The sequence below is a fragment of the Natator depressus genome, chromosome 2, assembly GCF_965152275.1.
Source record: "Natator depressus isolate rNatDep1 chromosome 2, rNatDep2.hap1, whole genome shotgun sequence".
In the NCBI taxonomy this organism is placed as follows: Eukaryota; Metazoa; Chordata; order Testudines; family Cheloniidae; genus Natator; species Natator depressus.
The window spans coordinates 215,751,472-215,778,753 of record NC_134235.1 but is presented as its reverse complement, the minus strand read 5'-3'; the positions used below and the strand labels follow the sequence as shown (position 1 = coordinate 215,778,753).

Sequence of the window (27,282 nt, the reverse complement as noted above, 5' to 3'; positions counted from 1 at the left end):
GGTCATGGTTTCTGGCCAAGGGGAGCTGCAGGGGTGGCACCTGGGGTAGGGGCAATGTGCAGAGCCCCCTAGCTGCCCCTATGAGTAGGAGCCAGAGGGGGGACATGCCACTGCTTCTGGGAGCCGCGCAGAGTGGGGCAAGCCCCCTACCCTGCTCTCCAGCTGGAGTGCCAGAGTGGGGCAAGCCCCGGATCCCCGGTGGGAGCTCGAGGGCCACATTAAAATGTCTAGAGGGACTGATGTGCCCCCCGGGCCATAGTTTGGATCTAGACCATCCCTGACAGGTTTTTGTCTAAACTGCTCTTAAAAATCTTCAGTGACGGAGATTCCACAACCTCCCTGGGCAATTTATTCTAGTGCTTAACTACCCTGACAGTTAGGAAGTTTTTCCTAATGTCCAACCTAACCTGCTGGTTTTGTTATGATTATTAATTACTTATATTTCCATAGCACTTAGGAACCCTAGTCATGGACCAGTGTCCCATCGTGCTGTGTGCTCTATAAACACTGAACAAAAAGACGGTCCCTGCCCCAAAGAGCTTACGATCTAAACATAAGATCCACAAATTGATACAGACAGAAGAGGGAGGATAAGGAAACAATGAGACAATACTGGTCAGATTGATAGACAATACTGGACTCAGCCTACCAGCAGCCCAACTGTCAAGTTTTGTAGGCATCATGGCAAAGGAGAGTTTTTGGGAGAGATTTGATGGTGGATAGGAGGTAGCTTTATGGGTGTTTATGGAGAGCATCTCCCAAGACTGTGGGGCAGTCCCTGGTGCTGAAGAGTTTACAATCTAAATAGACAGCAGCCTTAACTTTTCATAACACTAGGGAGTGACAGACCACTGAAGTCTGGCTTTTCAAGATGGTGATGTACCTTTAATTTTAGGGGCGTTTGGGGGTTAGGCAAAGTGATTTTCCCTCTCCCCTGATGCTTAGTTGCAGCACTTTACCTTTAATCAGACCTACAGTATAATCCAATGCCCACTTTTATAGTGTGCACTCAGACATTTCTGATAAATCCAAAAGGGAAAAACACCAAAAGAGAAGATGGCTTTGCAATGCAATTGTATTTTTGCTGCTTTTTACGTTATCGCTCGGGCCCTATCAATTTCACGGTCGTAGGATTTTAAAAATCATAAATTTCATGATTTCAGATATTTAAATCTGAATGTTGATGGTGTTGTAATTGTAGGGGTCCTACCCCCAAAAAAGGAGTTGTGTGTGGGGGGGTTGCAAGGTTATTGTAGGGGAGTTGCAGTACTGCTACCCTTCCTTCTGCGCTGCTGGTAGTGGGGGCGGCTGTTGACCGGGCGCCCAGCTCTGAAGGCAGCGCCCCGCCAGCAGCAGCGCAGAAGTAAGGGAGGCAAGACCAGACCATGCTATGCTTACTTCTGCGCTGCTGCTGGTGGGGCGCTGCCTTCAGAGCTGGGCGCCCGGTCAACAGCCACTGCCCTCTGGCCACCCAGCTCTGAAGGCAGTGTAGAAGTCAGGGTGGCAATACTGCAATCCTCTAAAATAACCTTGTGACCCACCCACAATCTCCTTTCGGGTCAGGACCCCCAGTTTGAGAAATGCTGGTCTCCCCCATGACAACTGTATAGTATAGGGTAAAAGCACACAAAAGACCCGATTTCAGGATCCGTGACGCATTTTTCATGGCCGTGAATTTGGTAAGGCCCTAATTATAGATCTTATGATGGGGTGGGGGGGCAACAATATTGCTATGCACCACTTACGTCTCAGTTATGCTACCATAAAAAGGTTAAGTGATACATGGTCCTTGTGCTGGCCCTCTGCTTAAAGGTGAATTTTACCCTTTCACAATATTTAAACAAGGCTTATTCATAGTAGTTATCAGTACATTTCCCATGGGAGACACTGCCTGGTACTCTAGGACCAAAATGTAGATTTTGTGCAGTAAAAAAGTGATTTTACAATAACCAAATACCACAGGATTTGATTTTGAAACATTTCAACAAAAGCAGTTTGCTTGGAGTTGAACTCTTCCCCCCCCCAGTGCTTTCAACTCAAATACAGCAGCCTGGGACTAATGCATGAGAAGCAGAAAAGACAAGAAACAAAAGTAAATGGATTAGTTTATTTTCACCATTCATATGAAGAGTGTACAGGATAGCATTAGCAAACATGGTAAAATGTACATTCATTTTGCCAAATTCTTTGTTTTAATGAGCTGGTTTATTAGTAACATGGGTACTTTTATTTTGCTTTTATTTAAAAATTCATAGATGCGGGGGTAAATCAGGAGTATCTCCACTGAAATCAGTGGACTTACACCAGAGTAAATCTGGTGACATCAGAATCAGACCCAGGATTTTTATTTAATCTGGCTGACTTTTTAAAAGGGAAATGAGGCTCCCACAAAAAAACGCTGCCCAGAGTGAAAAGCCACAGGGGCTGAAAAATGATGAAAATAAACAGTAGGGGGCACAAATATGCTTGCTTGCCCCGGGCACTAAAATGCATAGTTACAGCTCTATCTGTGTAACAACAATAGGCAACAATATCCAGCTCCTGCCAGCTTCACATGGACAATAACAGTCTGGGGACATTTTCTGTGTGAACAGGAATTTAGGTGTGTCCCCTTTGCTCGTTTCAGTCCGGAGTCAAATCCCTTTAAAGAAATGGACAACACCTCCACCGAGCTCAGTGGAAGTTGCATGATTGCACCTTTGTGCAATCCCATGTAAGTGCCAAAATTGCCACAGGGATACCATTCTTTAACCCAGGAGAAGTGGCTGCATGTCAGTGGCTTGGTACACATAGAGCTTGCAAAGCACTTTGGCTTCCCAAAAGTACTCTCAATTCTTGAACTCCACCGAGCCTACAAAAGGAGAAAAGCCAGAGTTACTTCCAAAGAAATGAGCTGCATTCTCCTCCTTATAGACTGTTTCCCGAACAAAGCTGATTTTACTATTTAGCAGAGGAAAAAGTTGAGGTGCTTAAAAGATCAAGCAGACAGGCCTATCATTTTGTTCACTATTGAATCACAAGGAGAGTGCCATGGAAGGGGTTACTAAACAATTTACCAAAATGAACTGCACAGTGTGACAAATATTCTCCAGGTAAGTACTTATAGACTGTGGTCCCCTTAACTTTCTCTCTTAAGATCAAGAGATTGAGCTGAAGTCTTTCACTATAAGGCAGGTTTTCTAATCCTTTCGTCATTCTTGTGGCTCTTCTCTGAACTTTCTCCAATTTGCCACCATCACCCCTGAATTGTGAAAATTTACCCCACTATGTCTTGCCCTCTGCAAATCTTTTTGACTCTGACCTCTCCAGGGCAGACAATGCTTTGACGTTGTGTTTTGAATAGCATCCAGCGCATTGCTGGTGTAAAGCAAATGATAGGTGCAGCTGAAGTCTAAGGGGTTGAGCATGGGTCAGGAATTCTATTCCCAGCGCTACCACTGGCTCTCTGCGTGCCCTGGAGTAAGTCATTGAACCTCTGTGCCTCAGTAATTCCAAAGGTAAAATAGGAATAACTCTGACCTCACTTCATAAGGCACTTTGAGATCATTGTAGAGCCAATAAAAAACACAAGTCATTATCTGTCACTCTATATGCCTTTAACACCCATCCATTCGCTTGCTATTGTGGTACTTTCCCTCTTTCCACCCTGGCTGTAGGCCAGCCCACTGAAGCATATTAATCCATCCTGCACTTCCCCACCACTTATTTTTCCATGTGCCCGACAAATCAGCTGCATGTTTACATGGGGCTTTACAAAGCAGCATAGACTATGGCATGGCCTCTGCCCCAAAGAGTTTAGAACATATACAAATAAAATAGAAAATCTGCGTGGGTGTGGAGATGTCTTTGGGTTAGGAGAAGGTAGGAAGGATTTATGGGGCAAAGGAGGAAAGAAAGAGCTGTCAGACAAGAGGGAGAAGATTGTTTGAAACATGGGAGCAGTCTGAAACAAGGTGCAAAGCTGAGAGGGAAGGAGGGGAAGGAGTAGTAGAGACAAACCATTTGCAGGAACATAGCAGGATGAAAAGCATCCCTAGGCAAAGTCCTTTCCTACCATCAGAGCTATATACCTTAAAGTATTGCTTCAAGGCTTTAAAAAAGAAAGGTCACATTTCTTTATTTATTACCAGTTTGCCTTTAACCTCCAAGCCTAGTTGCAAATGATCGAGTCAAGAATTGTTGAAATTAGTTTTAAATTACAATTACTTGTGAAACACAAAGCCACTCTGCTGACAAAGGACAGTGGAGGAGAGATTGGAATATTTAAAATGATTTTAACGTGTTTGTTTGCTATAACATGTTTTGCAAATATTTTACATTTCTATCACACATTTCACCCCGAAGGATCCTAAAGTGCTCGAACTGTTACATAACATTCAGCCTTCAGTAAATTTTCACCACAAAAACTTTATTGGCATCTGTTCATTTCCTTTTTCCCTGAGCTAAATCTAATTTATTTGTATAATTATACACGCACATACAAATAAAACTATGTTAAAAGAACATTATTGAGGTTGCAAAGTCAAATATTCAAAACATAGGAAAGGTCAGACTTACGGTTCTCCATGCAACCTTAATTCACCCCCCTCGTGCATATGCATTTGGTCCAGTCCTTATTTACATGACCACAGGCTATTTTTTCCAAAGATCCCTGCCTCATTTAGTGCACAAGCTGGACTGTGCTCATCTGATGAATAGCCATTCAGTAGCTTGTTTACTCCTCACTCGTCAGTGTGTGGTTCCATGCATTAATGACTGTACTGCTCTGAAAATAAAATTATTAATTTCCTCCTGAGCTTTTCTATGACATTCATCACTACCATATGAGTGCTTCATGACTATTAGTGAATTAATTTTCACAACATTCCTGTGAGATGGGGGGATATTATTATCCCCATTTTACACATGGGGAATTGAGGTATGGAGAGATGAAGGACAAAAGTATCTGCTAATTTTGGGTGTCAAATCTGAGGTGCCCAGGGCCTGATTTTTCCAAGAACTTAGCATTATATAGAGCTTCATATGTTCAAACCACAGCTCCCAATGACTTCGGTTGCAGCTGTGAGTGCTCAGCATGTCTGTAAATCAGACCTCAGGGTCTCAAGGCAGATAGGCAGAAAATGAGGCACATCCAATTAGTGACCACCTGTGAAAAGTTTGGTTTAAGTAGCTTACCTAGTATCGCATAGAAACTCTGTGGCAAAGGCAGGGATATAAACCAATTATCCAGGGTAGCATTCAACCGCATTAACCCTAAAATCATCCATTGTCTTCCTGCAATCCCCTGCCTCATTCACTGTGTACCTTCCAATCTCTGCAGTAAATAAAGCAGAGGTCCTACAGGCAATAGTCTCCTTCATGACACAACCCTGATGCATCCCTGGAGCAGATCCATCCCATTCACTGAACAAAGTAGGGATTTTGGGGTGGAGGGGAATAGTTCGATATGTAATTGAAGGCTGTATCATAATGCATGTATACCAGGGGGCTGAATTAAAGTTGCACAGGAACTTTAATTTTGGCATTTTTTAACTTTTGAGTGTTTGACTTTGCAATCTTAATAATGTTATTTTTACAGGTTTGTGTGTGTGTAATTATCTAGGGTTTTTTTTGGAAAAAGCAAACTGAAAAAGCACAATTCCATCATGTGGCATCATATTGACAGCCACATAATTCATCAAGTAGGGTTGGAACCTTGGAAACCATCAAACAGACCTCTGCTGCTTGCGGTAATGGAGTAACATAGCAGTAGTAGGTTGTTATCCTCTATGTGAACCAGCACTAGACAGGGATGAGGCACACACATTGGCAATGGGTTTCACAGATATTTGCTGACAGCAGAGGAAGGGGGAGACTGAAGGGATGTTCTTTACTGGGCACAGGCTTCTGCCAAGTCCATTCCAAACTTGATCGCTTCTGCCCAGAAACCTCCAACCTGTCCCTGTCCAGTGCTGGATCATCAACACTCCTGGCTCCTTGTCCCAGTACTAATCTCCTCACCTAGCCAGCCCCAGTCTCCACTCCTCAGGCTTCTCATCTCAGTCCTTGTCATTTCCAGTCTCTCCTCCTTGCACTCACCAAACCAGTCACCTGAACAACTCCCAGTCACCTTGCCCAGCTATCACCAGTTACACCCCCTTATTCCCAAGTCTTTGTTCCTGCTTTTCTTGCCCAGCCAGTCTCAGTTCCTCCTCTCCTCTCTCTCTCTCTCTCTCTCTCTATATATATATATATATATCTCCCTCACCCTGGCCTCCATTCACAGGCACACCCAGACGCCCAATCTCAATCTCCCTGGGCTCCTCATCCACTCTGTGTCTTCCCCCACACTCATCATCCCAGTCTCTTTGCCCAGCCAGTCCTGGTTCTCCCTCTGGACACTGGCTCTTCATCAGATCTGCCTCTCCTCCCCTCCCCTCCCCGTAACCTCTGTTGTAATAATTGGGCCTACAAATTTACCCTGATGGTGAGCTTAATTGTAAAAAGTATGTGAAAGTTCATAACGATGTTACAATAAGTTACAGTAACAAATGTTAATGGAAAATAGGTCAAGTTGTTTTCAATAATTAATGTTACAAACAGGTGCAAGAGAACCAGACAGGGAGACTAAATTAGTCCAGACAAAAAGGCCATGCTGCTGTCATTCAAGGACTATTGGGAATCATTCTTGGTAAAAACAGAAAATGAGAACCAGAAATTAATGAACCAAAATTGGTGGGCCTAATTGGTAGACAAAATAATGAGGGGATGGGCTATTCCACCCATCATTCCCTTTTTGAGTCATTAAAGAGAGAGACTTTGGCAGGGGGAGGACAGAGAACTGATGGAGGCTACTGAAGTGAGCTTCACCATCATGGCTGCCGCCCCCACTGTTTCCTGGGATCTGGACCTTGGTCATCCTGATCCTGAGAGATGTACTGACCAGAGCAGGACCTGGATGACATGGCCACCTCTACCAGCTCCTGCTGAATCCCAACCACCACCTGAGATGAAATTGGATCGGACTTTAACATCAGACACAACAGCTTCAGCTCAGCTCATCTAACTTCTTGTCCCCAAAAGGACAGTTACCACTATCTTTGATACCATCTAAGGGACTGTCAAATGAGGACTTTTTTCCTTCTTAAAACTCTCCAGGTAAAGCGAAAGGGAACAAGGGATGTTGTTAAAATGAAAACCTTATTTTATACTTGACATTTTAAATGTTTTGATGTTTTTTCCTCCTTTTCGGTACCTTTAATAAAAGGTTAAACGGACTTTTAAATGGAGTGTTTGCCATGGTACTAAGCAGGCTGAGATCTCCAAACTTTGTTTATCATTGGACGGTGACTGGGTTTACACTTTTGATCCCATCTGAATTAACACAACAGCTTCTTGCCCTCTCCTAACCCCTGCCCCGTTTCTCAGTCCCAATTTCTTTGCCCAACCAGTTGCAATTCCCTCCCAGTCTCTCTGCTCAGCCAGTCCCAGTCTGCACTCCCACTGTCTCATTATCTATCCCTTTCTTAATGATTCCCAACATTCTGTTTACTTTTTTGACTGCCGCTGCACATTGAGTGTATGTTTTCAGAGAATTATCCACGACTCCAAGATCTCTTTCTTGAGTGGTAACAGCTAATTTAGACCCCATCATTTTATATGTTGCATCCGATTAAGTGAGCTGTAGCTCACGAAAGCTTATGCTCAGATAAATTGGTTAGTCTCTAAGGTGCCACAAGTACTCCTTTTCTTTTTGCTAATACAGACTAACACGGCTGCTACTCTGAAACCTGTCATTGGGATTATGTTTTCCAATGTGCATTACTTTGCACTTATCCACATTGAATTTCATCTGCCATTTTGTTGCCCAGTCACCCAGCTTTGAGAGATCCTTTTGTCACTCTTTGCAGTCTGCCTGAGACTTAACTATCTTGAGTAGTTTTGTATCATCTGCAAATTTTGCCACCTCACTATTTACCCCTTTTTTCAGATCATTTCTGAATATGTTGAATAGGACTGGTCCCAGTACAGACCCCTGGGGGATATCACTATTTGCCTCTCTCGATTCTAAAAATTGACCATTTATTCCTACCCTTTGTTTCCTATCTTTTATCCAGTTACCAATCCATGAGAGGACCTTCCCTCTTATCCCATAATAGCTTACTTTGCTTAAGAGCCTTTGGTGAGGGACCTTGTCAAAGGCTTTCTGAAAATCTAAGTACACTATATCCACTGGATCCCCCTTGTCCACATGCTTGTTGACCCCCTCAAAGAATTCTAGTAGATTGGAGAGGCATGATTTCCCTTTACAAAAACCATGGTGACTCTTTCCCAACAAATTATGTTCATCTATGTGTCTGACAATTTTGTTCTTTACTATAGTTTCAACCAGTTTACCCAGTACTGACATCAGGCTTACCAGCCTGTAATTGCCGGGATCACCTCTGGAGCCCTTTTAAAAAATTGGTGTCACATTAGCTATCCTCCAGTCATTTAGAACAGAAGCTGATTTAAATGATACGTTACAGACTACAGTTAATAGTTCTTCAATTTCACATTTAAGTTCCTTCAGAACTTTTGGGTGAATACCAACTGGTCCTGGTGACTTATTGCTGTTTAGTTTATCAGTTTGCTCCAAAACCTCCTCTAATGACATCTCAATCTGGGACAGTTCCTCAGATACGTCACCTAAAAAGGATGGCTCAGGTTTGGGAATCTCCCTCACATTCTCAGCCATGAAGACCAATGCAAAGAATTCATTTAGTTTCTCCATAATGGCCTTATCATCCTCGAGTGCTTCCTTAGCATCTCGATCGTCCAGTGGTACCACTGATTGTTTAGGAGGCTTCCTACTTCTGATGTACTTAAAAAAAAATTTGCTATTACATTTTGAGTCTTTGGCTAGCTGGTCTTCAAATTCTTTTTTGGCTTTCCTACTTATATTTTTATACTTCATTTGCCAGAGTTTATGCTCTTTTCTATTTTCCTCACTAGGATTTAACTTCCACTTTTTAAAGCATACCTTTTTACATCTCACTGCTTCTTTTACTTTGTTGTTTAGCCACAGTGGCTCTTTTTTTGGTTCTCTTAATGTGTTTTTTAATTTGGGGTATACATTTATGTTGAGCCTCTATTACGGTGTCTTTAAAAAGTTTCCATGCAGCTTGCAGGGATTTCACGTTTGTTTCTGTACCTTTTAATTTCTGTTTAACTAATCTCCTCATTTTTGTGTAGTTCCACTTTCTGAAATTGAATGCTACATTGCTGGGCTACTGTGGTGTTTTCCCCACCACAGGGATGTTAAATTTAATTATATTTTGGTCACTGTTACCAAGCAGTCCAGCTATATTCAACTCTTGGACCATATCCTGTCTTGTCACTTAGGACTAAATCAAAAATTGCCTCTCCTCTTTTGTATTCCAGGACTAGCTGCTCCAAGAAGCAGTCATTTAAGGTATCAAGAAACTTTATCCCTGAGAGAGAAGTTGCCCACTGCCCAAATTCAAGTCCCTGCTCCAAAGCATAGCAGCACTAGAGTTTTCCAAAGAAAAGGTCCCTTTTTTTTTCATATGGGCAAAACAATGTATTTTTCTCTTGTCTTATTCTTGGAAAAAAGTGAAGGATTTTGATTAAAAAAAAACAACCCCAGCATACTTGAGTTAGAGGCCCAGCATAGAAAATTTCAACTCAAAAGTTTAAAGTTTGCCGGTTATAAAGCAGCTGAAAACAGGGTCTTAAAACAGGAAGTGTCAGGCAATGTTAATAGGCCTAAAATTTCTTCACACAATTCACAGTCAACCTGTGGAACTCCTTGCCAGAGAATGTTGTGAAGGGCAAGACCATAACACAGTTCAAAAAAGAACTAGATAAATTCATGGAGGGTAGGTCCATCAATGGCTATTAGCCAGGATGGGTAGGAATGGTGTCCGTAGCCTCTGTTTGCCAGAAGCTGGGAATGAGCAATAGGGGGTGAATCACTTGATGATTATCTGTTCTGTTCATTCCCTCTGGGGCTCCTGGCATTGGCCACTGTCGGAAGACAGGATACTGGGCTAGACGGACCTTTGGTCTGACTCAGTAGGGCCATTCTGATGTTCTTATGTAAAATTATGTACAAAAAGCTATGATAAAAGAATGTATGCAGTTTTGTTGTAGATGTGTAAAAGAACATTATTCACGATGCAACATCAAGCAGGTGAAAGCTCAGGAATGCCAGATTTCCAGTTGCCCATGCAATCTTAGCTCTGCCCCTTGTATGTCCATCCTGAGCACAGAGAGGCTATGATTCTATGGAAAAAATAGTATGCGTGTAATTAAAAACTGTATCAGCGCATAATCCAAGCCCATGCTTGACTTTGCAACCTAAACATTCATTCATTCTTTTAGGGTTTTTTAAAATGCAGTTTCCTAGGTTTATAAGGGGGAAAAAAAGAGTAAAAACAAGTTATATTATGCACAAATGTAACACTCCCACCCACTCCCACATTGTGCGTTACCAGGAGGGTTTGTATCTTGAACCTTTAGCACACACTACTACTACTTTGCTACAGGACTATCTACTTTAGTTGGCAGCAGTAGAAGGCTGTTATCCCAGAAATGGGGCATTGGCTGCCAGAGTTGAAGAGTTAGAATCATAGAATCATAGAATATCAGGGTTGGAAGGGACCCCAGAAGGTCATCTAGTCCAACCCCCTGCTTGAAGCAGGACCAATTCCCAGTTAAATCATCCCAGCCAGGGCTTTGTCAAGCCTGACCTTAAAAACCTCTAAGGAAGGAGATTCTACCACCTCCCTAGGTAACGCATTCCAGTGTTTCACCACCCTCTTAGTGAAAAAGTTTTTCCTAATATCCAATCTAAACCTCCCCCATTGCAACTTGAGACCATTACTCCTCGTTCTGTCATCTGCTACCATTGAGAACAGTCTAGAGCCATCCTCTTTGGAACCCCCTTTCAGGTAGTTGAAAGCAGCTATCAAATCCCCCCTCATTCTTCTCTTCTGCAGACTAAACAATCCCAGCTCCCTCAGCCTCTCTTCATAAGTCATGTGCTCTAGACCCCTAATCATTTTTGTTGCCCTTCGCTGGACTCTCTCCAATTTATCCACATCCTTCTTGTAGTGTGGGGCCCAAAACTGGACACAGTACTCCAGATGAGGCCTCACCAGTGTCGAATAGAGGGGAACAATCACGTCCCTCGATCTGCTCGCTATGCCCCTACTTATACATCCCAAAATGCCATTGGCCTTCTTGGCAACAAGGGCACACTGTTGACTCATATCCAGCTTCTCGTCCACTGTCACCCCTAGGTCCTTTTCCGCAGAACTGCTGCCTAGCCATTCGGTCCCTAGTCTGTAGCGGTGCATTGGATTCTTCCATCCTAAGTGCAGGACCCTGCACTTATCCTTATTGAACCTCATCAGATTTCTTTTGGCCCAATCCTCCAATTTGTCTAGGTCCTTCTGTATCCTATCCCTCCCCTCCAGCGTATCTACCACTCCTCCCAGTTTAGTATCATCTGCAAATTTGCTGAGAGTGCAATCCACACCATCCTCCAGATCATTTATGAAGATATTGAACAAAACCGGCCCCAGGACCGACCCCTGGGGCACTCCACTTGACACCGGCTGCCAACTAGACATGGAGCCATTGATCACTACCCGTTGAGCCCGACAATCTAGCCAGCTTTCTACCCACCTTAAAGTGCATTCATCCAGCCCATACTTCCTTAACTTGCTGACAAGAATACTGTGGGAGACCGTGTCAAAAGCTTTGCTAAAGTCAAGAAACAATACATCCACTGCTTTCCCTTCATCCACAGAACCAGTAATCTCATCATAAAAGGCGATTAGATTAGTCAGGCATGACCTTCCCTTGGTGAATCCATGCTGACTGTTCCTGATCACTTTCCTCTCATGTAAGTGCTTCAGGATTGATTCTTTGAGGACCTGCTCCATGATTTTTCCAGGGACTGAGGTGAGGCTGACTGGCCTGTAGTTCCCAGGATCCTCCTTCTTCCCTTTTTTAAAGATTGGCACTACATTAGCCTTTTTCCAGTCATCCGGGACTTCCCCCGTTCGCCACGAGTTTTCAAAGATAATGGCCAAGGGCTCTGCAATCACAGCCGCCAATTCCTTCAGCACTCTCGGATGTAACTCGTCCGGCCCCATGGACTTGTGCACGTCCAGCTTTTCTAAATAGTCCCTAACCACCTCTATCTCCACAGAGGGCTGGCCATCTCTTCCCCATTCTGTGATGCCCAGCGCAGCAGTCTGGGAGCTGACCTTGTTAGTGAAAACAGTTATCATGGGATCCCAGCCTGCTCTTTCCCTCCAATAGCCCCAGGTGTTGTGGGGAGCTCCTGTACTATGTGGTGCCCTCAGAAGGGTGAGGGATAAGCCACTGGTGATACACACTGCCAAATTTCTGGTGAGAAATGCAAGTTTCCCTCAGCAAAACCTAAATGAAATTTCCTGGGACAAAGAAAAGGCATTTTCTAGCTCAATAGCTTCCCCCTGCTGAATATCAATGCCGTGCTGTAAACAACAGAAATATGAGAGCTTCTCAAAAAAAAAAAAAAAGTCACAAGAAACTTTTCTAATGAAAAGTGTTAGAAAACTTAACTACAGGATTTGATACCAGCTCCCCAATAATTCACCCCCAACCCTTAGTTATTTTGGTTGGCCTTGTTACAACTTTCCATTACTAATAGCAATAGAGAGTTCAGAATTGTATTCAGTCTACTATTTACTTTCACAGCTCTTGAAAATCATTTAAGGTCTTGTTTCCATTAGTTTTTGCTGCTCAAAATACTGAAGACTTTTAGTTTATTGCTTCCTATAATAATTAAGACTTTCATGATTTTGTATTGTGATGTTTTAGACTGAAGTCATTCTCTGATCCCTAATCTAGCCATATATTTATTTCCTCAAGCTCCATGGGTCACTTGAGTACATAGGACTAATCTCGTCAGTCACTCTTCTATCCCCATGCAGAATTGAATCAGCTAAGGTAGGCAAAGATCTACTTCCATCTGAGACATCTTGCAGAACCACTGACTTGTCCAGAGGGCAGCTCCCCTTACAGATCTATTGTCTGTAGACCAACATTCTGAGTCTTGGTTGGGATAAAGTACCAGCACACCACCCCCTGGACTACTCAAACATGTCTGTCCTAGTGTCTCCCTAGCAACTGGCATTAGTAAGTTTATCCACTTATGACATTGGATATTTGAGATGACTTAGATAAAAAAGGCAAAGGAAAGTGTTTTTTTTCATACTAACATTACAGCAATCCCATTTATTACCTTGCTAACCCTGCAATCTCCACTGTCTGTAAGGCCAATATTAGCAGGTTTTGGACCATATGATGTTTTGAACTTACAAAGCAAGTTTTACATATGGCACATTATCACTTTCTGCCGCTAACTTTGATGTCAAGGTATTATTGATTCCAAGAGTTCAAACATGTACTGTAGTTACACACTGCCCTTCATGTATGAAAACAAAGGCCTGGATTTTTAAGGGCATTTCAGCATTGCTGTACTCAGCAATGCAATGCCTAACTGATTTAGAAGCATAATTATCATTTTCAAAAGTGTTTTAGGCGCCTGAGGCTAAATCCCATTGACTGCCAGAGGAGCCTAAATTCCTTTTGGAAATGAGAATTATGCTCCTCAAACAGACTAAACACTACTACATTTGTAATCGTGCCCCTTACAGCTTCCAGTACTCCCCCTCCTTATGTCTTCTACATACACTTCAGTGAGACCTCATCAGTTGATCATACAGGGATGACTCATGGGATTACTAATTGGCTATGAAATTTTCACCTCCACATTTCTGGTTCAAACATGAACCAAGTCAGTAGTGACCACTATTTGCTGGCCTACGTCTAGTGACTTGATAGTTTCAATTCAGTTCTTAATAGACAGGTTTGTGTGGTGTGGGCAAACTGCCATAATTGGCAAACTGTTACCAATTGCAACAGATATTCCCAAGAATACATACACATAAAAACCAAATATCCCTCTCAGAAATTAGAGTCATATATTCCAAGGCCAGAAAGCACAATTGTGATCTATTCCAGTGGTCTCCAACCTTTTTATGCACAAGATCACTTTTTGAATACAAGTGCAACCCAGGATCTACCCTGCCCCTTGGCCGAGGCCCCACCCACTCCATCCCCCTTCCCTTGCTCACTCCCCCCCACCCTCATTCACTTTCACCAGGCTGGGGCAGGGGTTCAGCAGAGGGTGCAGGCTCTGGGTGGGGGCCAAGGGGCTTGGAGTGGGGGGGGGCTCTGGGGTGAGCCTGGGGCAGGGGGTTGGGGTGCAGGATGGGGTGAGGCGTGCAAGCTCTTGGAGTTTGGGTGCAGGAGGGGGCAAAGTATTGAGGTGCAGGAGAGGGTACAGGGTGCTGGCTCCGGGAGGGGGTGAGGGGCTTGGGGTGCAGGACAGGTCATGGGGTGCTGGCTCTGGGCAAGGGGCTCAGGGTTGGAGCAGGGGCTGAGATGTGGGAGGGGGTTTGGGGTGCTGGCCCGGGAGGGGGCTCAGGGTTAGCGATGTGGGCTCCCACCGGGTGACACTTCCCTTGTGCGGTTCCCAGCCAAGGGGAGCTGTGCTTGCAGGCAGAAGCAGCGTGGAGGCCTTTCCCACCCCCCGCCCCCGGCCTTTGGGGTGTGCTGGCCGTTTCCAGGAGCGGCGTAGGGCCGGGACAGGCAGGGAGCCTGCCTTAGCTACACTGCCAGATTTTTAGCATCTGGAGATCGCGATTGACTGGGAGAGTCTCCAAGATCGACCAGTCGATCGTGATCGACCAGTTGGTGACCTCTAATCTAGTCTGACCTCCTGTACAATGCAGGCTGTAGAACTTCCCCAAAATAATTCCTAGAGCATCTCTAAGAAAAAGATCGAATCTTGATTTAAAAATGGCCAGTGATTGAGAATCCATGATTCTTGGTAACAGTTCTAATAGTTAATTGTCCTCACTTAATCTATGCCTTATTTCAAAATCTGATTTTATCTAGCTTCAATTTCCAGCCACTGGATCCTGCTAAACCCTTGTCTGCTACACTGACGAGGCCAATATCAAATATCTGTTTCCCATGTAGCTACTTATAGACTGTGATCAAGGCACTCTTTTACTTCCTTTTTGTTAAACTAAACAGATTGAGCTTCTTGAGTCTATTACTATAGGCAGGTTTTCTAATCCTTTAATCATTTTCATAACTCTTTTCTGAACCCTCTCCAATTTATCAACATCCTTCTTAATTGTTGTACCAGAACTGGAGACAGTATTCTAGCGGCAGGTCAAACCAGTGACCAAGAGGTAAAATAACTTCTTCACTACTACTCAAGATTCCCCAATTTACGCAGCCAAGGACCACATTAGCCCTTTTGGCTACTGTATCACACTGGGAGTTCATGTCCTGCTGATTATCCACCTTGATCCCAAATCTTTTTCAAAGTCACTGCTTCGCAGGATCTCTAGAAAAGTCCTCTCTCTAACAGGGCTGGAGGAGTGTGCACTTTGGCTTCCTGTGTTGTTCTTACCTCTAGATTAGCAGAGGCCTTTATCTTGCAGGGCTATCAAACTAGTTCTCACTAGCATATTAACTAAAGAAAAATTACATGTTTTTAAATCAACCTTAAAATATTTTAACAGATTAATATTTGTTAATCTATCCTGTATTCATTCCCTGTGCCCACACACATTGCTTTCATATATTTTAGTCACATTTTGTTGGAATATAACAGAAATTTTAATTGCATTTCCTTCTTGCATTTGCATCTTGTCTATATCTACCCAAGACAAAAGGTCTGCTATTTTTCAATTCTGTTCTTACTGATGCTTATTTTGTTCCTATTGATTTTAACGGGACAGGCTTCAGCTATTTAAAGATCATCAGCAACATTATATAAGAAACCATGAACACAGCTGCACAAGCCACATAAGGATTGATTTTTTTAAAAAATATCTCATCAATAAAACAGAAGCTGAAAAAATGCTGGATATATAAAAGGGTTTAGATTAAAATTTTTATTATTTATACAAAACCAAAATAAATCAATGCAAACTGATAATGGATTGAATGTATCATCTCATGTCCCAGCCTGTCTTCTTTTTTCAAGAATTCAATCTACAGTTCAATTTTAGATTACTCCATCTTCACTGAGAACTAGGAGGTCTCCATCTTGTATCCATGTTTTTCTAGTTCAGCTCTGTATAAAAACAAGAACCAGAAGTATGATTGAGGCACAATAAAATACTGGCAGATATTTGAAAACCTCTTTAAACCACAACAAATGTTAATCAAGAACCTAAATATTATCTGGTAAGAAAACACTGAATACTAATATGCTACTTTCAGAGTAGCAGCCGTGTTAGTCTGTATCCGCAAAAATAAAAGGAGTACTTGTGGCACCTTAGAGACTAACAAATTTATTTGAGCATAAGCTTTTGTGAGCTACACCTGTAGCTACAGCTGTAGCTCATGAAAGCTTATACTCAAATAAATTTGTTAGTCTCTAAGGTGCCACAAGTACTCCTTTTATTAATATGCTACTGTCACTTTTGATATAAAAGGACAAATAAAAAGTGTAATAATGCACATTTTTGCCTCACTTGCTTTACATTCCTTCTAGATTTCAGCTTAGTCACTCTTTTCAACATGGATATGAACCCCAGATAAAAATTCAAAGGCTTGTTTAATTATGGTCCTCACTACTTATTGATTAAATCAAGGAGGTGCTTTCTTTCACCCCATTTTTAAGTCAATAAAACTTCATTAGAAATGATAATGCAGTACACAGATTTCACATGGGTAACTTGTGCATAAGGAAGTCTTGTGCAAATTAACTCTCTTACTAGCACAGATTTTTATTTATTTATTTAAAAAGGCGGCCAATCATCTAGGAACAAAGCTAAAATTCTTTTTACAAAGTAAAAACTTAAACAAGTTTTGACACTGCACTCATCAGTATGGTATCTCTGATTCCTCCTCATTAATACAAGACTTGGGCCCTAATATATAAAAGGTCCTTAATCTTGTATGTATTCCCACTGACTTTAATAGGATTATACATGCTTAAAATTAGGTGTGTGTTTATACTTTGAATCAGAGTCCAAATGAACACAAAAGTTCTGATTCTGCAGTTCTTAAACAGGCATAACTTCCATCTAACTTGTTTTGACTGATGAATAATTGTGATAGTTTAGATAAGGAGGTTATCTTTTTTGATCCAATCCAGAAGCAAGGATGGATTTTCATTACTAAAATGTAAGATTAATTTTAGGACACTCAAGCCAGTTGTATTTCAGGATGGATTAAACATAACAGGGATAGCCCACGGATTGTGGTAGAGGAATGCTGTTCCAACCTCAGACTGGAGTCTTTAATTTAAATACAGAGATGAGGACAGATTATGAATTCTTTACTATAAAATGTAATTAAGGTATAGTTTTCACAGTCCAAAGTGTCATGTATTGAACCTTCTCATACAGAATTTTCTGCCACACTTTGAGGACTCCTGTAATACTGTTGACACACACTGTCTTTAGAGTGGTAATATATTTAAGACCTGCAATTAACTTGAAACTATCTTTCAACTTGACAATAAGCAATTACACAAACAGGATTTACTTTGATACCCACTACCTGAGGGTCACCTTAACCTTGTGTCTAAAACAAGGGAGTCAGTCCAATAACTGTCTCAAATCAGGCGACATTACAGATATTTCATTACGTGGACAATGTATGGAGGGATTAGTGATAAAGCACAAGTTTGTACTGATGATTCAAACTCCTTAAATTATAGTTAGGCATCAGTAAAAGATTAACTGAAACTAAAAGTGACCTGCAGAAAGGAGGGTTAAACAACTGGATTAGAAGTGCTCAGCTCCTATCCATAGATATTTTTTGATTTTAAAAATTTACTTTGGTAATTCTTCCCCCTGTAATAAAGTCTATGACTGCCACTAGAACTGGCTGGGATTGCTTCACTTAATCGCTCTTTGCTGGAAGACAACTCCTCACTACAAGGAAACTTTTTGTGGGAATGTATCAGTATTGACAAGTCTTTTGTCTGGAAAGGTTTCTCAGTTCAGGATGGAAAGTTTTTGAAATCCTGAAAAATTTTACAGGATGTGAAAGCTGTTTCCTGCCCCACTCTAATCATCACACATACTGAGAGGTAACAGAGTTATTTCAGTGTTTATAGCATTGACACTAAAGTACAGAGGCTGGTCACCAGTAGTAAGGCTTGTTGGGTTATGACAGCAAATGCTGCTTTTAAAAAACTCTTTGGGGCAGTAAAGCAGAGATTTGCTCACTTTTTCTTTCAAAATTTTTTTTAAACTGAACATTTTTTAAAGTCACAGGTTCCACCCAACTAAAAACTATAGACTGAAAGTTTTCTGTTCAACTTCTAACTGTAAATTAAACTCCAAGATTACCTTAACTGATTGGAGAAGTCATCTTCTACATTGTCATCATCCCAATTGTCTTCCCAGACATGTGCATCTTCATCTTCATCTAAACCAGCCCAGTCTAAGGACAGAAAACAGACAAAGTCTAAATATTTTATGTTGTACTGCTTTGGTGCCATTAGATACACTGAAATGTCATCAACACCAAACATTTCCTCTATGTTTATAAAAAAAAAGTTCTGATCATGTTAAAGTGTTTAGAAGAATAAAATCATTACAAGATGCTATTTAACACCATAACTTCTTGAATTATAATCTAATACAACTTTATAAATAGCTATAAGCTTAATGTTCTGGATTCTAGGATTATTTATTCATAATTAGGATATTAATTAAAAAAAGATCACTCATAGAAGATCTGTAACAAGACAGCACAAATATAGAAGGTAACATGTTACCTGGTTTCCATTAATACATCTAAAGACTTTTAGAAAGTTTGCATGAAACTCAGGGTTGCATGAAAATATTAATTTTAAATGTTGAGTGCTTTTATTGTCAAGAAGACTCAAAAAAACTCCTTTACTCAATCCGCTTAGACCTTCCATTTCTTCTTATGGAAAATACTGAAATTACAAGTAACTAAAACAAGAAGGGTATGCAACTATAGCTATACAATAAGTAGCTTCACATTATTTTTAACCCTTCCTCTCACCTTTAAAGCTACCAGTTCTATTTTTCATATAGGCAGTTTTGTGTTTTTCTACAGCTGCAGAAGTAAAGATAAATCAGAAATGTAAACTGCAAGCTTTGTCCCAGTATTGCAACATGGAAACTGTTTTTGGTCCTCTTATTAATACAGAAAAGTAGCAAAGCACTGCATGTGAAGTAAGTTCTCCTGGAGCACCAGAAAAGCTCATGGTAGGGAATATATTTTTGGTATTTGGCATCCATAGTACAGATTTATAAGATTACCTGGCAATATCAGTTTTAAATGTGAGAACATTGTAGTGCTCCTCCCCAACCACCAAATGGTTTTGAATGGTGCTGCGTCCCACCATAATTTACAATCAGTTTTCTACCAACCCAGAAAAACCAAAGCTTTCCAGCAACCACCAGAGTAGTACTGTACATATAAGTCAATAACAAAAGGAAACTGACTGTGGGAGGGTCACAAACAGATCCAGGTGGGTTGCAACCACCCTTTCTCTCTTTATGAGTATAGGGGAAAGGGAGGTCCTGAAACTTTTTCCTATTGTAACAAGTGGTCACAGTATGGAAAAATTTGAGAACCACAGGAATAGAATTATCCATTCCTAGCCAGCCACACATGTAAAAGAATTTGCTGCCGAAGATAAGCGACTAAGATTTAGCTTCACAAGCCACAGAATGGATACTTTGTGTGTGGAAGGGCTAGGCTGGAGACCCTGCAGAAACTAGAGAAAGAAAAAAAGGGGTGGGAAGAGAAGAGAAACCCCTTGAGCCAAGGACCATCTTTATACTGTATTTGTACAGTGCCTAGCACAATGCGGTCCTGGTCCATTAATAGGGCTCCTAGGGGCTACAGTAATACTACTACTAATAATAATGCAAAAGGAATAACTAATTACTCTATTGTCCTTTTCACTAGGATAGTCACATTCAATTCACAAACAATTAAACTGAGTTACAAGGGCCTTAATTCAGCACTACTTACAATAAACTTCATGTTTATTTACACAGTGCATTTAACATTCAAATTTAATGTTCTTACAAAGACTATAAAACAGTACTATATCAACTATTTCATTTACTGTATTTATACTTCAAAGACATACTCATTCCACAACAAATAAAAATTTGCTTTTATAAGGTAAAAATTGACCCAGAATTCATGCATTACATTAATTGGTGACAAGAGTCTCAAATGATTTGAGATGATACAATCAGGCACAATGGCTCTGAGAGGTTCAACCATAAAAGGATAGTTGTCAGGCAGACTGACACTTCTTTATTCATGAAAACCCGCATCATGCTTCAAGAAGTGGGGCTAAGATGTCTTCCACATTAAAGTGGGTGAAAAACAGATGAAAGTGATAAAAAAAAAAAGCCTAAATTATGCTCTTATTCCTGTAGCTACAAGACTTTAAACTATTTGTATGTTGACACTATATACTAGGCTTGTGTATTGAAGTTATTATTCCAGTTACATTCTATGCCTGTGACTGGATAAAAGTAAAAAATGATATAGCATTATCTGGGATTTGGAAGTATCAAAAATGTTTTTGAGAGTTGACTACCATTAAGTATTATTACTATAAACTAAAGTTACAAAATCTATTTTGACAAACTAGTCGTGATGGGAGTCTTAGAAATGTATTTTAATATTCTGATCACAGCGTGGTGTGTTCCATACTTCAAAAATGAAGACAAAATAGGTTTTTGTACTCAGCTCTACAATACCAAAAGCCATATGATTTTATACCACTAAAAAGGATCACAGAAGTCAAAAGTGACCAATTCATATTATACCATACATCATATCATACTAAACTTGAAATGAAACGCTCCATAAAGATTGAAAACATCTGTTTCAGATTCAAGAAATAATTATACCAAATTTTTAAGTAACTGAGTTGAAGTAGGAATTAAAGAAGTAAAGAATGCTTATGTAATGTAATTTTTGTTATGCTTTAACACAAGTTTGCATTACCTAATTTCCCTAGGTCAGGGAAAGAGTATCAGACATAACAGAACTCTAACAACATGTACGGCTGCATAGACAAGTAGTATAACTTGGAAGATTAACAGTTTGAGATAATTTTAGTAAAAGTTTTTATAATCTAATATTTATCCAATTATTTTTCATTAAGCAATAAGAAAAGAAAACACTCAAATAGTAATTCTGAACGTTCTTTATGATATCTCAGCACCAATATCTTATTGGAGGGTTTAATGATTGCTTTATAAGTTGGGTTTTTTTTTTTTTTTTTTTTGCAAGCTACATCAACAAGCCTTTAGTGCTTAATCAGCAGACACATAATATATAAAGAATGATTTTTAAAATGTATTTCAATAGTTAACATCTACATGAAACTTCAATCACAAACTGTAGGAGAGTCTGGAGTTACTTTTTTGATAAAAATACTAATTTCCTGTATGAAACATTTTCAGAATTTCTTAAAACTTAGGATGTTTAACAAACAGTATATCCACATTCAGTCAGAGGATTTCACCTCATTTGGTTTATAGGTATATTACCATAATCTAAGAAGGACAATGAGGTGCCCAAATAACCACCCTCATTCTGACATTTGAGATGTTTTGATTTTTCCATTACATTATTTTCTCAAATATATCAGAGCCAGGTTCTGATATCTGGTTCTTTTTCTACTGAGGCAGTTAAAGAGGATTTCAAGGAAGGTCAGTTGAGGTTATTGCAGAGGTATAGGAAAACTCTACTATTCAGAAAGGTCCACCAAATCCTAGTTTTCTCCCTGTGTGAGGGTGTGGTTTGAGACTTTTAGAAAAAAAATCTGAAACATTCATTTTTAGTGGCCATATTTGTCCAATTCAATATTTATAGTGCATAGATTCCCCACCCTCCCGAGTCATTTAATTCACACTTAATGGGGGAGGGGAAGATCAAGTAGTAAGAAGCCTTTTCGCCTCCCATGTGTGTTTTCTAAACAAGCCTCCTGTGATCTTCTCAGTTCATCTAACCAGTTAATACAACAATTACAATAACCTGTTTCTCTTTCTAACTGGAAATACTATATTTGACACATCTGGATCTCAAAGTTATGTCAAGGACAATTAAGATAAGATAGCATCGCAAACACTGTGAACATCCCTACCCACCATGATCTACAGCGGTTCTTAATCTTTAGTAACCTGAGGGCTCCCTTTCTGATTTAAAAAATTTTGTGGATCCCCAAGTCCCCCGTTCAGCTCTTGGCCCTGCCCCCACTCCACCCCTTCCCTAGAAATCCCATTCCTGCCACTCCTCCACCCTTGCCCCTCCTCTTCCCCGCCCCTCCCCCAAGCGCACCCTGTCCCTGTGTACCTGAACTAATTTGTTTCATGTTGCGTACCCCATCCCTGCTCCTCCCCTTCCCTCCCAGCGCCTCCTGTATGCCGCTGAACAGCTGTTTCCTGGTATGCAGGAGGTACTGGGAGGGAGAGGGAGGAGTGTTTTTTTTTTTTAAAGCAGAAAAGAATTTTATTTGTGTGACACTTACAAGGAATCACCAAAAAGGATAAAGCAAAACTATGCAACAAAACAAAAGCAAACACAAGGTATAACACAGCAGCCTTCAGGAGGGAGAAGTGTTCAGGCTAGCCTGGGCCCAGAGCGGGGGGGCTTCCTCGACACTCGTGGTCTTCCACCCTCCTGAGTTACCTGGTGGCCTAGAGCTTGGGGGGGGGGGGGGGGCCTTCCTCGACACTCATGGTCTTCCACCCCCTCGAGTTACCTAGTGCCACGCCCAGTGTCACCGATTATCCCTCTTTGAGCGTGCCCGACAAGATGGGCACGGCTGCGGGGTGACGGTTTAGGGGTGGGGGGGACGTACACCCACGTGTGATAGGACCCCTCCTAGGTGACAGTGATGATGGTATCCACAGCGGCAAACGGCTGGGGCTGGGGCCTCTCGCTCCTCCCCTCAATCAAAGGGTCAGACGGAGGGAACCGGATGGGGTCACCGAGCAGAGAACCTCGGACAGGAGAGGGAGGAGTTGATCAGTGGGGACAGCGGCCCCGGACATAATTCCACCCCCCTCCCCCGAGAGCGCCCCATCCCTGCTCCTCCTCCTCCCTCCCAGCACCTCCTGCACACCACAGAAGAGCTGTTCCCCGGTGTGCAGGAGGCACTGGGAGGGAGGAAGAGGAGGAGTTGATCAGCAGGGCCTGTGAACCCCTTGGAGTACCCTCATGGACCCCAGTTTAAGAAACACTGATCTACCCCATCAGCAATTCCCTTCATTCACTAATACAAGCCATCCCTTTTACCACTAAAACTTTTAAGGGCTTAAAGGAAATTGACAATAATGCCCTATTCTGAAGTCTTCCGAGATTAAATCTAGGGCAGGACATTTTTATTTATAAGACTGTAAAGGAAAGTTCCTTATTTATAATTGTTTCTCTGCACATATAAAATGTGTTAGTAAAATCCAGAAAGGACATGTATTGCCTTTATTCACTAGCTTTGTAATGATCAAAAAAGCAGTAGAGTTTGTGTGTCAAGATTTAGTCTTTAAGATAAAGCTACTATCCACTACTGTAATTGAGTCCTTTTATTACCCTCCCACATTACCTCATTTTACATGCCTCATTCCCTTCCTCACTTATTAATCTGGTTTGTCTGGAATTAGGAACTGTTTCTTAGTATTTGTTATTAATCATTTTGTGCATGATGGCAAAATCAAGCAGTTCTAATGAAGTCCAGCAACATGAAACAAATTAGTTTAGGTATACAAGGGCAATTTAGCAAAAACTTAAATAAAAAAATGAAAGGTTATAGTGCCCTAGCTTGTGACTTGTGTGCAGGAATGAGAAAGATACCTTTTTAATGAAAGATTTACTTTGCATCTATTATACACTAGATTACAAATATGGAGAAAAACTAATCATTACATCACTTGCTTCTAAATTGTTAGGTACCTGCTCTGTGTGTGTGTGTGTGTGTGGGGGGGGGGAATGACTGCTGAATTACTCCAATTTTTGCCTCTGTGAAAAAATGCCCATTTTTTCACAACAACTGTAAGTTAACTACTAATATATTATTTCCCCCCTTTCCCTATGTTCTTCATATCTCTGTTGTAGCCATAAGGATCTCTGACGATTTGGAATGTTGATGAATTTCTTCAGCAACGAAGTTTATTAACTATAAATTGACCCTGATGTCCACCCTTTCTGATTAGAGAAAATGCAAGTGCAGACTCTGGAATGCCTTTCGCCAAATACAGCTGCAAGCACGACAGGTGTGTCTTGCCTTATTCCCTAACAAACTTAAAATATTCATAAGCAAAAATTAGTTTTTCAGAGTTTAACATACACAGACAGTATTGTGACAGTGGTTTAGGATTTGGCAGAATAAACTGGCCTCTAAGCATGGCAGGCAGACCAGCCCGAGTTCACAGAGAATTATTCTAGTTAAGAAGTTAGCCAATAACAGGCTGTTGTTTTTTTCTTTTTCTTTTTTGCTGCAGCTGGACGTCTCCACGTCGCGCGGAAAGCCGTAGGCTGTGGAAAGGCTCTCAGCGGGAGATGCCAGCTGCTCGACCCGCACACGGTGCTACAGGAATAGCCCCCTGACTGCACATGGCTCGACATGGTGAAGGGGGCAGCCCACATGAAAGGCGACCAAAGCCCCAGCCCGTGCCAGCGGGGTCCATAGGCCCGGCTCGGCGACACAGGGAGGGGAGAGCTCTCCCCAGCCCTCGCTAACAGCCGGCAGCTGGGGGAAGGTCAGAGCCAACTGCCCAGGCGGGGAGCCGCGGCCCCCCCCCGCCGCCGCCGCTCACACAGCCCAGCCACGTCGACCTCCCCAGCCACAGCCCAACCCCAGCGCCCGCCGGCCCAGGCCGCCGCATCCCCACCCGGGGCAGGGCAGCCCTCGGGACACCGTGGTCACCTTCCGCCGGGAACTCCTCGAACTCGTCATCCTCCTCCAGGAGCCCCAGGTCCACGGGCTGCTTCTTCTCGGACATGATCAGCCGTCTCGGCCTGGCTGCTGGTGCTGCCGCTCTAGCGTCCGGGCGGCCTGGGAGGCTACGTCTCAACTGCTCCGTGGGGCATGACGGGATGCTGGCGGAATCAATGATAGAAACTGCGCATGCGTAATAACGGAGTCGGCGAGTCAGGCGGCTAGCCCGAATCACCGACTCCCCCCCCCACCCAAATACACCACTAGAGACTTCGCCCTAGGGCGCTTTGGCCGCCTTCTCTTCACTCCCGCACTGCCAGCCCCTCGTCCTCCTCCCTCCCTTCCTCTTCTCTCACCTCTCCAGCCCTCGTCCTCCTCCCTCCCTCCCTCTTCTCTCACCCCTCCGCCCCCCCCCGCACTACGAGCCCCTCGTCCGTCCTCCCTCTTCTCTCACCCCTCGGCCCGCCCCTCGTCCGTCCGTCCTCCCTCCCTCTTCTCTCACCCCTCCGCCCCCCCGCACTGCCAGACCCTCGTCCTCCTCCTCCCTCTTCTCTCACCCCTCCGCCCCCCCGCACTGCCAACCCCTCGTCCTCCTCCCTCCTTCCGCCCCCCCCCGCACTGCCAGCCCCTCGTCCTCCCTCCCTCCCTCCCTCCCTCTTCTCTCACCCCTCCGCCCCCCCCGCACTGCCAGCCCCTCGTCCGTCCTCCCTCCCTCTTCTCTCACCCCTCCGCCCCCCCCCCGCACTGCCAGCCCCTCGTCCGTCCTCCCTCCCTCTTCTCTCACCCCTCCGCCCCCCCCCGCACTGCCAGCCCCTCGTCCGTCCTCCCTCCCTCTTCTCTCACCCCTCCGCCCCCCCCCGCACTGCCAGCCCCTCGTCCTCCTCCTCCCTCTTCTCTCACCCCTCCGCCCCCCCGCACTGCCAGCCCCTCGTCCGTCCTCCCTCCCTCTTCTCTCACCCCTCCGCCCCCCCCCGCACTGCCAGCCCCTCGTCCGTCCTCCCTCCCTCTTCTCTCACCCCTCCGCCCCCCCCCGCACTGCCAGCCCCTCGTCCGTCCTCCCTCCCTCTTCTCTCACCCCTCCGCCCCCCCGCACTGCCAGCCCCTCGTCCGTCCTCCCTCCCTCTTCTCTCACCCCTCCGCCCCCCCGCACTGCCAGCCCCTCGTCCTCCTCCTCCCTTTTCTCTCACCCCTCCGCCCCCCCGCACTGCCAGCCCCTCGTCCTCCTCCTCCCTCTTCTCTCACCCCTCCGCCCCACCGCACTGCCAGCCCCTCGTCCTCCCTCCCTCCCTCCCTCTTCTCTCACCCCTCCGCCCGCCCCTCGTCCTCCTCCCTCCCTCTTCTCTCACCCCTCCGCCCCCCCCGCACTGCCAGCCCCTCGTCCTCCTCCTCCCTCTTCTCTCACCCCTCCGCCCCCCCTGCACTGCCAGCCCCTCGTCCTCCTCCCTCCCTCCCCATCCCCATCGTCGTCCCTCCCAGCCCCCTCTGCCCCTCGCACTGCCAGCCCCATCGTCCTCCTCCCTCCCAACTCCCTCTCTCCCCCCCGCACTGCCAGCCCCCTCTCTCCCCCTTCCGCCCCCCCCCCGCACTGCCAGCCTCATCGTGGTCCTCCCAGCTCCCTCTCTCCTCCCCGCACTGCCAGCCCCCCTCTCCCACCTCCGCCGCCCCGCACTGCCAGCCCCATCTTCCTCTTAGACGCCTCTCTCCCTCCCGCACCGCCAGCCCCATCATTCTCCCTCCCAGCCCCTTCGCACTGCCAGCCCCATCGTCCTCCTCCTTCCCAGCACCCGCTCCTTTCCCTCCCGTACTGCCGTCCTCCTCCCACCTCCGCTCCATACTGCCAGCCCCATCGTCCTCCTCCATCCGCTCTGTACTGCCAGCCCCATTGTCCTTCTCCTTGCCAGCTCCCTCTCCCGCCCCGCACTGCCAGCCCCCTGTCTCCCCCCTCCGCCCCCCCGCACTGCCAGCCCCATCGTCCTCCTCCCTCCCAGCGCCTGCTCCTCTTTCCTACCCCATTAGCCCCACTTCTCTCCCTATTACATTCAAACCATGCCCCCACCGCTCCTCCCCAGCTCCCACCATCCACCTTCCCTCCCTACTGCCTTTCCCCCATTGTCCCCCACTGCTTCTTCCTCTCTGGCACTGCCTCCTACCCCACTTCTCCCACCACCACTCCTTCCCTCCCTACTGCTTTCCCATCACTGCCCCCCAGTGCTCCTTTTCTTCCACCAGTGCTACCTTCTTCCCCACTGCTTCTG

The 27,282-nt window shown here is 44.0% G+C and overlaps 1 protein-coding gene across 1 annotated transcript; it reads right to left on the bottom strand.

Moving 5' to 3' along the window:
- Positions 1–16,043: 16,043 nt before the first annotated feature.
- Positions 16,044–25,203, bottom strand: SEM1 (SEM1 26S proteasome subunit). Its single transcript, XM_074943365.1, has 3 exons — positions 25,016–25,203; positions 18,432–18,525; positions 16,044–16,198 (listed from the first exon to the last, which is right to left on the bottom strand). The coding sequence occupies exons 1-3, from the start codon at positions 25,089–25,091 to the stop codon at positions 16,156–16,158; spliced, it is 213 nt and encodes a 70-aa protein (XP_074799466.1). The 5' UTR covers positions 25,092–25,203; the 3' UTR covers positions 16,044–16,155.
- Positions 25,204–27,282: the final 2,079 nt, after the last annotated feature.